Below are 12,939 nucleotides of genomic sequence, written 5' to 3'. Positions count from 1 at the left end.
GGGCAAGGAAGTGGCAGATGGAATACAGTACTGTATCAGGAAGTTATGGTCATGCACTGTGGTAGAAGAAATGAAAGGGTTGACTATTTTCTAAATGGAGAGAAAATACAAAAAACTGAGGTGCAAAAGGACATGGGAGTCCTTGTGCAGGATTTCCTAGAGGTTAATTTGCAGGCTGAGTCTATGGTGAGGAAGGCAAATACAATGTTAGCATTCATTTCACGAGGACAGAATATGAAAGCAAGGATGTAATATGTTGAGGCTTTACAAAGCACTGGTGAGGCATCACTTGGAGTATTGTGAGCCCCTTATCTTAGAAAGGATATGCTAAAACCGGAGGGAGTTCAAAAGAGGCTCATGAAAATTATTCCAGGATTGAATGGCTTGTCCTATGAAGAGCGTTTGATGGCTCTGGGCCTGTATTCACCAGAATTCAGAAGAATGAGGGATGACCTCACTGAAACCTGTCGAATGGTGAGAGGCCTTTATAGATTGGATGTGGAGAGGATGTTTGTTTCCTATGGTGGGAGAGTCTAAGCCCATAGGACACAGCCTCAGAATTGAGGGGCATCCTTTTAGAATGGAGATGAGGAAGAATTTCTTTGCCACAGGCAGCAGTGGAGGCCAAGTCTTTATGTATATTTAAGGCAGAGGTTGATAGATTCTTGATTGGTTAGGGCATGAAGGGATATGGGGAGAAGGCAGGAGATTGGGGCTAAGAGGGAAAATCGATCAGCCAGGATGAACTGGCAGAGCACACTCGATGGGCCAAATGGCCTAATTCAACTCTAATATCTTATGGTCTTTTATCAAACCTGACATCCTGCTCAAGGTGTTGGATTTACCCAGAATGGAAGCAGAGGCATTTAATGGATCACCTCAAAGAAAACCATCCTCACAGCACAAGGCTCTCTGTGAATTAAACAAGATTTTTTTTGATGTGTACAATTCTGCAGTTGAAGTTGAGAAAAATCTTCCAGTAACAACAAAAGATTGTGGTGATATTTAAATCATTTATTAGCCCAATGATAAATTAAAAATACAATATGCATTATTAAACATCTGAGAAAGATATTAAATACAAAAGAATGTGAGGTCACTTTTTTCCCATTCTATCAAAATTGTTTCTATGTCAATAACTTTTCTCCAGTATCATGTAACTAAAGTTCTTTTATCTTAGAGATACATAAATATTCCAGTTACATAAAGGTAATTATGTTGTGGTACTCTGGGGGTAGTTGACAACCCACACCAGCGTTCCTAGTGGCCAGCGCTAGTATTGTTCTTGATTTTAAATGCTTTTGTGGGTTTATGGTGGGATGTTCCAGTTTGTTTGTTACACTTTAGCTTGGGTTATACAGTTATTCGCTTGTGTATTTGTGGGTCCCTCTGACTGTAACCGGACTGTGTAATAATCACTTCCCCCATCTGTATGTGACTACGTTCTCCCTCGGTCTGTTTTTGTGCTTGTCGCAATAAAAACGTCTGTCAAGTTAAACGAGCTTTTCTCATCTGTCATCACAGACCGAATGCTCGCCACAATATTTTAGAGCATCTCGGCATCAGGGCAGTGGACTTCTGTTCCTGTCATTACTGGCACTGTCCATCATTAATTTTCACTTGACTCTGTGATCTAATATATTTGGTCCAGCTTCTGGAGAGTCCTTGAGTTTTGTATTATCCGTCTCCTGAATTAACTTAAAATTTTGTGTCCAAAAATAAGTTTAAATCCACACTTGAGAATTTATTAGTTGACGGATTCCTTACTCTTCTAGAAAAAGTAAGCCTTAGATTTCCCATCTGAAGGGCTGACACACTGGGAGAATTTTGTACAAATAACTGTTGTAGTTTGTTTTTTGTAAATCCTGCATTGGACTGAAATGTAGCCAGTGCACTATTAACAGCTTGTGGGGTTGAATCTTCACTTGGTGGGAACCCAAATCAGCATCGTTATTCCAAATTAGTCCAGCTACTGTCAGAAATTCCACATTTCTTCTGTGTGCACTTGATGTCGAAAGAGTCCCGGTTTGTCCACAAAGCAGTTGCCTTACCATTCAGTTAACTGTTCATTCATTGTCACATTGCAGGATGAAGATAATGGAGTTTCCAAACCTGTTATCCAAGTTTTCAGACTATCCAAGTTCACTTCCAGTTCAGTGATGTCCAGTCACTGAGATTGGTTGGTTTGTGGTCGATCTCTGGACGAATCTGACCTACAGCCCTTCTATTCAATTATTTCACTGCCCATATCGAATGGGACATTTACAAGCAGCTTCTGTGAAGAACGGGTCCACTTTCTTGACAATACTGGACTTTCACTCAGAGCTATGTTGGGAACCATGAAACCTCTATTGTGGCTTCTTAGTGAGTGGTTCACCTGCTTCCCTCCCTTCTGACACTGGGATAGTTGACCTCCAGAGTCGGAACAGACTGGAATTCTCTTGGAGCAGGAACTTGTATTCTTTCCTTTAGGCTGTTCTTTATTAAAGCAATAAACTTTAAGTTTACTAATTAGATCAACATCATTTCTTTTGTCGTTTTTATTCTCCTCGGATAGGGTGTCACAGTAGGACAACAATTCAGCTGTTTTTGCAGGGCTCACATTCCTGGCTGCTGAAATATAATTGTGTTTGGAAACAGGATTAAAAGGCAATGAGGAAGCAGATGACAGAGATGGATCAGGGTTTAATAAGGTGTTCTGCGGCATAAAGTTTCCTAAGTCAGTTCTTCTTTCCCTGGTATTTTTGCAAACTTCACTTGCACATAAAATAACTTCCTTATCAGAAAGCTTTACAGCTTCCCCTTTGAAATGTAAACTCTTCTGCAGTTTTTGTTGTCTCTGCTTATCTCGATACTCTCTTGATTTTTTCAATAAGCTCTGCAGGCTGGGTGCAATTGTTTCCGAAGGTGAATCCCCATTCAGGCTGATCTCCTTAGCAGCAAGATGGAAGAGATTCAAGTTAGCACCACTAGTTTCATTGTCCCTGGGTATTACTTCAGAGTCGTCGCTCTGAACCCGACGTACATGTGCTTCTTTTGAACTGGTTGCTTTATGTTTTGCCCTTTTTGTTTTACGTACGGTGACAGTTCGAAGAGCACGATCAGCTATCCTTTGAAAGCCACCTGATTCAGGTTCACTACTTTTGCTACTGCTGACCCTTGGACCCTTCCTCGCCAGTTGATCCAAGCAGGAAGATCCGATGTGGTATTTTGAAATACCCGACTTTATTTTAATCAGGTCAGAGGTCATTTTTACAGGATCTCTCTCAACGTTTGTTGAGCATGCTTCTCCAATCTCATCAGTGACCTGGGCAAAGTTAGGCTCAGTTATTCAAGTCAAGTCAAAATAAATTCATATATGTTATAATATACTATTTGAGATTTGTTTTCTTGCAGGCATTCACAACAGAACGGAGAAACACAATAGAATCCATGAACAACCACACACAAAGTCCGATAAACAAACGATGTGCAAAAGAAGTCTATGCAATAGATTAACAGATAAGTAGATACAGACAGACAAACTATGCATGCAAACCAACAGGCATGGAAATGAATAATATCCCCAAATTTCATCAATTTTTCACTCTTTGTGTGACTAAAACAAAACTATTAACTAGGCTCAGTCATAGCTCAGAGCTGGAGGAGTGCTCCTCCATGGCCAGGCATGTACAGTGCGAAAGGGTCTCTACCCTGGGAGAGAATAAAAGCATTCCATCTAAAACAAATTATAAGACATGTTTCAAACAGGTCTTGCATGCTTCCTGGAAGGGAAAATGAGCAAAGTTTACAGATAATGGCAAGTCCATAGATAAATATGGCATACAGCACGCCATTTATGTTCAGTGAGATTCCTTCTTGCTCTTCTAACTTCAGAAAGCAGAGGCCTAACTCACTCAGTATGTCCTCATGCAACAAACCTTCCATCCCTGGAAACACTGCAAGGCCATATCCGTCAACACTGCTTTGCCCATGCTAACATTAGTGAGTACAGGCATCTACAGTGCCTTCAATGAATTCAGTATTCACAGACTTTGTTAAACATACCTTCTACCTAGTCGATTTAAATAACAAACAAAAAGGCCTCACCGGCAAACTACAAACCAGCTTGCATGCTTCCCTGTTGGATGGTGCATGCACGTTCCGTATCAGTGTACTTCTTTGCGTTTCAGGCAGTTTTTCGTTTGAGGTCTCACTGAGGTTCCTGGATTTCATCTGATATTCGCGCATCTCTTTCTTTTGTTCTGAGGAAAGCTGGAAGGAATTAGTATGATGTGATTGATGTCTCTGCATGGCCGCACAGCAGCATGGCAGTCAGCGTAATGCGAGCGACCTGGGTTCAATTCCCGCTGCTGTCTGTAAGGAGTTTATACATTCTCCCCGTGATCATGTGGGTTTCCTTTGGGTTCTCTCGCTTTACTCGCACAGTCCAAAAACGCAAGGGTTGGTACGTCAATTGGTCACATGGTGGCAAGGGCTCATGGGCCAGAAGGGCCTGTCCCTGTACTGTATCCCTAAGTAAAAATAAAAAGTACATATCAGACACCACTTCACCCCTCCCACAAATTCTCCATGTAGCATTCACTCTATACTGCCATTATCTCCCCCTCTCCCTAATAACCTACCACTTACCTAAACTTGAGGGGCAAGTCATAACTTACCAATATACATATGAAGGAAAATGGAGCACCTGGACGAAATCCCCATAATCGAGGAACATAGAAATCTACAGCACATTACAGGCCCTTCAGCCCACAATGTCATGCCAACCATGTAACTTACTCTAGAAACTGCCTAGCTTTTCCCCAGCACAATAGCCCTCTATTTTTCTAAGCTCCATGTACCTATCTAAGGGGCTCTTAAAAGACCCTGTTGTATCTGCTTCCACCACTGCTGCCAGTAGTGCATTCCATGAACCCACCACTCTCTGTGTGAAAAACTTATCTCTGACATCCCCCTTGTACTTACTTCCAAGCAAACTTAAAACTGTGCGCCCTCATGTTAGCCATTTCAGCCCCTGGAAAAAGCCTCTGGCTATCCACACACCCTCATAATGCCCCTCATCATCTTATGCACCTCCCTCAGATCACCTCTCATCCTCTGTCACTCCAAGGAGAAAAGGCCACATTCATTCAAACTATTCTCATAAGGTACACCCTCCAATCCAAGCAACATTATTGCAAATCTCCTCTGCACTCTCTCTCTAGTATCCACATCCTTCCTGTAGTGAGGTGACCAGAAGTGAACACAGTACTCCAAGTGGGGTCTGACCAAGGTCTTATACAGCTGTAACATTACCTCACAGCTCTTGAACTCAATCCCACTGTTGATGAAGGCCAATGAACCGTATGCCTTCTTAACCACAGAGTCAACCTGCGCAGCAGCTTTGAGTGTCCTATGGACACAGACTCCAAGATCTCTCAGATCCTCCACACTGCCAAGAGTCTTACCATTAACATTATATTCTGTCCTCAAATTTGACCTACCAAAATGAACCACTTCACACTTACCTGGGTTGAAGTCCATCTACCACTTCTCAGCCCAGTTTTGCATCCTATCGATGTCCTGCTGTAACCCCTGACAACCCTCCAGACTATCCACAACACCCCCAACCTTTGTGTCATCAGCCAACTTACTAACCCACCCTTCTACTTCTTCATCCAGGTCATTTATAAAAATCACAAGGAAGAGTGGTCTCAGAACAGATACCTGCAGAACACCACTGGTCACCGACCTCCATTCAAAAGGAACATGCAAACTCCACACAGACAGCAACGGGGAGGTCAGGACTGCACCTGAGATGCAGGAGCTGTGAGACTATCACTCTACTTCCTAAACCATTCTGCTGCCCTTTCTCCTAAGTTTATTTCTGTATCAGACAGTAAGTATTTATCTTTACAGCCAGTCATTAGTATTTGATGGTCCCTTCTAATTCCACAACCCCTGTCATCAGCCAGACGGGCAACTGTTGCATGGAAACACCATCAGCTGCAGGTTCCCCTCTTGACGGCCATCTTGAAAATGCCATCTTGATTTGGAAAGAGATCATTGTTCCTTTACTGGGTCTAAATCCTGGAAGCTCCTACTCAACAGCACAGTGAGAACACATTCACAAGAGATAGTGCAGGAGATCAAGGATGAGGACAATTTGGGATGAGTAACAAGTACTCTTCTGCCAGGAGCACCTAGATTCTGAAAAGTTAATAAAATTAATCAACGGGCTAGATTTCACAATCTAGAGCAAAACACCTGCTGCAGACAGCAATGTCTAAATAAATTTTCTTCCGACAACCAAAAGCTAAAGAGACAACTGGCTCTACCTCAGCAAGTACCTGTGCTATCTAATACAGTGTTCTCATCAATGATTGAATGGCAGAGCAGAATGGATGGGCCAAATGGCCTACTTCTGCTCCTATATCTTATGGTCTTATGTCCTCAAAGATGATTAAAATTTGTCAGGCCCCGATGTTTCTGAAAATCATCAAGATTCTTTTCTGTTCGTAAAGATTAGCTTTATTTGTCCCAAGTACATGAAAACATCGACACTACAGTGAAATGCGTTGTTTGCGTCTTCTATCAAGGATGTGTTGGGGGCAGTGTCGCTAACACAGCATGTCCACAATTTGCTAACCCTAATCCATATGACTTTGGAATATGGGAGGAGACACACACGGTCGTGGAGAGGATGTACAAGCTCCTTAATGGTGGCATGATTGAACCCGGGCCATTGGCACCGTAATACTGTTACACTAACTGTGCTGTCCTCATACATTTTTTAGACATTCAAAATCTGTTAAGACCATTTGAAAACTTGAAGCTAAACCGTAAAGGTAAAAGAGCTTAAAATACACACAGAAGTAAAAGAAAATGATGAGCAAACACACCCTTTTGTTCCATTTGAGGCTGGGCTGCAGAGGGAAAATTGCAGTGAATAGTTTGTCCTCAGGGAAGCTGCTTTGTTGCAGTACGTTCTGTTTTGTTGTGTGCTGTGTTGTTCTGCCAAGCATGGTGGGCATGCTATGTTCGTGCTGGAACTTGTGACGACACATGGGTGCCGTTGGGTGTGCTGGTTGTTAACGCAAAGTACGCATTTTACTGTACGCTTCAATGCACATGTGATAAAGAAACCTGAATCTGGTAGGGATAATAAAGACCGGGGCCGATTTTCTAAATGGGGGAAGAATTCAGAAATTGGAGACGGAAAGATTCAGGATTCCCTTCAAGTTAACTTGCAGGTTTGGTCAGTGGTAAAGAAGACAAGTGCAATGTTAGCATTCATTTCGAGAGGGCTAGAACACGAAAGCAAGGATGTGTTGCCGAGGCTTGCTGAAGCATTTGAAATGTTGTGAGCGATTTTGGACATGTATCTGAGGAAAGATGTACTGGCCCTGAAGAGGATTCAGAGAGGAGTTACAAGAATGAAAGGCATAACCAATGAGGAACATTTGATTATCTCAGGGCTTGTGCACATTGGAATTCAGAATTGGAACCTACTGGATATTGAAAGATCTAGACAGGGTGGACAAGGAGAGGATGCTTCCATTAGTATGACAGTCGATAATCAGTGGGCACAGCCGCATAATAAAGAGATGTCCCTTTAAAACTGAGATGAGGAGTTCCTTCAGTTAGAAATTAGGGAATTTGTCAAATTTGCTGCTACAGAAGGCAGTGGAGGCTAATTTATTTGGGTGTACGTAAGGCAGAAATTGATAGGTTCTTGATTGGTAAAGGGGTTCAGAGTTATGGAGAGAAGATGGAAGAATGGAGTTGAAAAAAACAGCCATGATTGATTGGCTGACCAGACTCAATGGGCTGAATAGCCTGATTCAGCTCTTATGTCTTATAGTACTAGGTAGCAGGGAATTACTGTAACTTTTAAATAAAATGACAAATATTCTCTTTATTTCAAACATCTTGTTATTCATGATTATAATAAGATAATAACACTGCAATCAAACATTTCTGAACACAAGTCAATTAAATCTACAAATAAACAAGGAACTAATTTAACCTCATGGCAAGCCCATGATCACTTGCCATTGGTGAAAGTATGGCGACACCATGGAACCGAATCAAAGAGTCTCTGGAGCTTGCTGCTGGCAGCGAACCTTCCTCCATCATGACCTTGGCTTTGATTTGATCAAGACGAGCTTTGCAGAACTCTTCGTAGCTCTCCATTCTGCACAAAAAACATTGCGTATATTAAATTCACTGGTGGCGCGGAGTCAGGAGGTTTATTTAGAAAGTGCTTCTTGAAAAGTATCAATGAAATCAACTTCCTAGGAAGATAAAATTTTAATCAGTGCATACGCACAATTATTCATAGTCATTTTCTCAGAATAATATTTTATTATGACATTGAAGATAGTCATTTGGCCCAAGATGCCAGCTGTCAGAGAATTCCTATCAATCCTATGCCTCCACTTAATATCCTGTAACATATTCTCTCTCATATCAAGCCCCTCTTGATTTTGCTGCCAACTGTCTACTCAGGGCCAAGTAACCTGTATGTTGTCTCTAGGATGTGGATGCAGACCAGAACACCCAGAGGAAAACCATGTGCCCAGGGAGAGAATGTGCAAACTCCACACACTCTGGAAATCAGGTTCAAACCTAGTCACTGGAGTTGGAAGGCAGCAGCTCTTCCTGCTACTCCACTGTGCTGCCCACAAGAAACTGGACATTAGTTTGCCACTCATTGTACTTAAACCTCAGGTGCTGAGAGCGATAAAGATTACCAACTGGGAAACTGAGCCTGGGTGACAAAGGGGGCACAATCAACGATGTCAAATTAACAGAAAATTTTATACACAAAATTGGGAACAGACTTCTTCAAGCTGAAACATTCACTCTGTTTCTCTTTCCACAGATGCAGTCTGATCCACTGGGCGTTTTCAGCAGTTTCCGCTTTTATTTCGGACTTACAGCAGGTTTTTGAATTTGATTCCCATTCCTCTTTCTTTATTGGTAATTCATTCTCCTCACCCACGCCCATCGGTTCCTTGTTGATCGTCTTGGTCATTACTCTTTGTTGTTGCTCAGTTGTTATGTCGAGTCCAACTCTTCATGACCTCATGATCTCCTGCACACCAAGCCTTCTTGTTGGAAATTGCCTCTCTAAGATGCCCCAAGGTCATACACGTTGTCTGAGTAATATTATCTATCCATTGTAGCCTCTGTCAGCCTCTCCTTCTTTTACCTTCTGTTTACCTAACACAAGAGTCTTCTCCAAGGAATCCTATCTTCCCAAGATGTGGCCAAAATATTTGAGCTTTTGTCTCATAATCAAGCCTCCTAGTGATCAGTCTGACTGTATTTCTTCAAGTATTGACTTGTTGGATCTTCTTGCTATCCAACAAACTCTTAACACTTTCCACCAACATCCAAGTACATAGACGTTGATTCTTTTGTATTCTGCCTTACTAATAGTCCAGCTCTCACAGCCATACATCACAACTGGAAATACCATTGACTTGACAATACAGATCTTCATGGGCAATGTTATGTCTCTGCTCTTCAGTATTTTATCTAAATTTGCCATTGCTGCCCTCCCCAGAAGTAAGCGCCGTTAAATCTGCAGAAATCTTTGAACCGAAGAAGAGAAGATCCATCATTGCTTCCACTTCCTTCCCAAGAATATGCCATGGAGGTGGAGGTCAGATTCAATGGATGAAACCTGGTAGAGAGAAAGCTAGAAGAACTATGGATGGAAGTAAGGAGCATTATGCAAGAGGTGGCAACAAAAAATATTGCAAACAAAAAGAAGGCCAGGAAAGCACAATGGGTTTCTGCAGAGGCTCTACAAGTGGCTGAGCGGCGAAGAGAAGATCGCTGGAGATTGGAGATTGGAACAAATACCTCTAACCGAATGCAAAGTTCAAGAAGATAGCAAGGAAAGATAAGGAAATTTACTTAAAGCAGTGATGCAATGCAAAGAAGCTGAAGAAGCCAACAGAATTGGAAAAACAAGAGATCTATTCAAGAAGATTTCAGAAATCGAAGGAACATCTCATGCAAAAATGAGTATAGTAAAAGACAAAGAAGGAAAGGACCTTACAGAAGCAGAAGACATCAGAAAGAGATGGCAGGAATACAGGAAATATCCCAACAGCAAAGACACCTGCAATGACTCCCTCATCAATCTAGAGCCGGACATTCTGGAAAGTGAAGTCGAATAGGCGGTAGAAAACATTGCCAATAATAAGGATGTGACAGGATTTCAGTTGAATTGTTTAAAACCTTAAAAGATGATGCTGTAAAAGTGTTGCATGCAATTTGCCGGCAGGTGGAAAACGCAATAATGGCCTTTAGAGTGTTAAAGATCAGTTTATATCCCAGTTCCCAAGAAAGGAAATGTAAAGAAATGTTCAAATTACCGAATGATTTCACTAATTTCACATGCTAGCAAGGTAATGTTAAAGATCATGCAAGCAGGACTGCAGCAATAATGGAGCGATAACTGCCAGATGTACAAGCTGCTTTTAGAAGAGGCAGAGGCACTAGAGACCAAATTGCTAACCTACTCTGGATAATGAAGATATCGAGGGAATTCCAGAAAAGTATTTATCTATGTTTTATTGACTACTCTAAAGCCTTCAACAGTGTGGACCACAATAAACTATGGCAAATCCTTAAAGAAATGAGGATACCTGGACATCTGATCCTCCTTATCAGAAACTTGTATGAAGATCAAGAAGCAACAGTTAGAACTGAACACGAAACAACAAACTGGTTCAAGATTGGGAAAGGAGTACGACAAGGCTGCATTCTGTCACCCTACTTATTTAATCTATATGCTGAACACATCATGAGGAACACTGGTCTAATGGACTCGAATGGTGGAATCAAAATTGCTGGACAAAATATTAACAATCTCAGATATGCAGACGATACTACTCTAATGGCTGAAAGTGAGGAGGATCTGAGGAAGCTTTTAATCAATCAAGCAGCCCTATTAACTCCGTGGCCATTATTCCATCCTGGGTAATTTACAGTATCTGGTTCACAGATCCACACACCTTTGGGATGCAGGAGGAAATCCAAGCACCTGGAGGAAATGCACAGGGTCATGAAGAGAATGAGTAAACTCTTCACCAGCGGCAAGCATGCTGAAGATTCCATGATGTGGAGCTTCTCCTCGCTCTGGCTGCACTTCTACCTCCTGCTCCTTCCCTTCGGTTGTCCAGTGCAGAGGTTGCAGTCAGGTTGGAGGACCTGCTTTTCGGCATGCTATTGGCCAGGCTATGCTCGTTATCAGGGATGGTAGTCCAAACTACCCAAGAGTCCCTAGAAATAGTACCCGATCCTTCAACCAAATACTCTGTAGCCTTTCTATCTCGACATCAAATCAAATGCAACAACTTCACAAAACCATCCGCTGCTTCTTCAAAGCAGCAAAGCGACCCAAGCATCTTTACAGAACTTTAATAACTTTTGGCATTGCCCCACAAACTGGTATTCAGGCCATCATCATCATTATGTGTCATGTATGATGTGGGCGATCATGATCTTTATGACCATGATTGTTCTTGGCAATTTTTTTCTACAATAGTGGTATGTCATTGCCTTCTTCTGGGCAGTGTCTTTACAAGACAGGTGACCCCAACCATACCAATTCTCTTCAAAGATTTTCTGTCTGGCATCAGTGGTTACATAACCAGGACTTGTGATACGCACTAGCTGCTCCCAAGGCTTCTGATCACCCTGATTTGCGGGGGGGGGGGGGTTAAGAATACCTTGCCCAAGGGTGACCTGCAGACTAGCAGTGGGCGGGGGTTGAGGGTAGGAGTGCCTTCCACCTCCTTTGGAAGATACATATCTCCACCCCACCACCGAGATGTTCAGGTAGAAGATCAAACTGTTGGTCTAAAGGGGAAGATTTTAAGGAGGGTTTTGAAGAATAGGGAGCCAGAGTCTGGACCCCTGGTAGCTAAAGTCTGACAATATTGCATGATTGAGCGTTGCAAGGGTTGCTGGAGACTAAGGAGCGAGACTTAGGAGAATTATAAAACTGGCGAGACAGATGAATGGCCCTTTGTGCACGTTGGGGTACAGGCAGCAGAGTTTTATTCTGACCTTCGGTCTTTAGAGGATAGAAATTGGGAACCCAGCCACTTGTGGCTGCGGGGTGGGGAGAGGGGGGCGGTAGCAATGGCAAGTAGTAAAACGCTAAAAAAAAATCCAGCCATTTACTCCAGCCTGAGCAATAATTACATCCTTTTCCTTAGGTGCTTTGTTTCTTGGGTAAGTTTGTGCAAAGCACGAAACGGAACCTAGGTGTTGCCAGGATGTTATGTCGAACCAATGACATCGGAGTGTCATAATTGACAGGTGTCAGGGCAGGATTACAGACCTTGCATGCATCTCCTCAGAAATACACGCTTTGCTCCTTTTCCTCCGGCTCACCCGGGTAGGCTGGTGCAGTTTCAACTAGGAAGGCATCATTTCGAGCCACCCAGCAATACAAACCGAATTCACTCCCGGTCTGGTGCCCAGCGTCCGCCCCTCTCTCCAGGCAACTTACAATCACCGGAGCCGGAGCCGGAGCCGGAGGCAGCAGAACGGGATTCACTCCCAGTCAGTGGGGTCAGCCTCTCAACACAGCCAAGCATGTCCGGTTACTGCAACAACAGCAGAACCGCGAAGAAATTGAAGACGCTGGGATTTCAACTTAAAAGGGACCCGGCGCAGATTTGTTGAAGATTATGAAAGATTACGGTGGATAAAGAATAATAAACCAGGATCCTGGAAACACTCGGCAAGTCAGGATCTTAAAGCGAGGATTCAATTCATGTTTCACCAGAGTGGCCGGCCATTAGAACTCCCTTCACAGGTGCATGGTGACCGCTTTATTTCAGATGCACAGCAGTACTTTGTTTTAGGTGTAGAATGGGTTTCCACTGGACAGCCAAGGGCAGAAATACAACACAGTCACCCCTA

At 42.8% G+C, this 12,939-nt stretch overlaps 1 protein-coding gene across 1 annotated transcript; it reads right to left on the bottom strand.

Annotated features, from left to right (window-relative positions):
• Nucleotides 1-1,009: 1,009 nt before the first annotated feature.
• LOC140714714 (uncharacterized) lies at nucleotides 1,010-12,670 on the bottom strand. The gene is made up of 4 exons (XM_073026211.1): nucleotides 12,353-12,670; nucleotides 8,038-8,179; nucleotides 4,090-4,254; nucleotides 1,010-3,307 (listed from the first exon to the last, which is right to left on the bottom strand). Exons 1-4 carry the CDS (start codon nucleotides 12,361-12,363, stop codon nucleotides 2,225-2,227), a joined length of 1,401 nt encoding a protein of 466 aa, XP_072882312.1. The 5' UTR covers nucleotides 12,364-12,670; the 3' UTR covers nucleotides 1,010-2,224.
• Between the last annotated feature and the right edge of the window lie 269 nt (nucleotides 12,671-12,939).

The sequence above is a fragment of the Hemitrygon akajei genome, chromosome 22 (assembly GCF_048418815.1).
Source record: "Hemitrygon akajei chromosome 22, sHemAka1.3, whole genome shotgun sequence".
NCBI lineage: Eukaryota > Metazoa > Chordata > Chondrichthyes > Myliobatiformes > Dasyatidae > Hemitrygon > Hemitrygon akajei.
The sequence above is the reverse complement of the archived record's forward strand: the minus strand, read 5'-3'. Positions and strand labels throughout refer to the sequence as shown.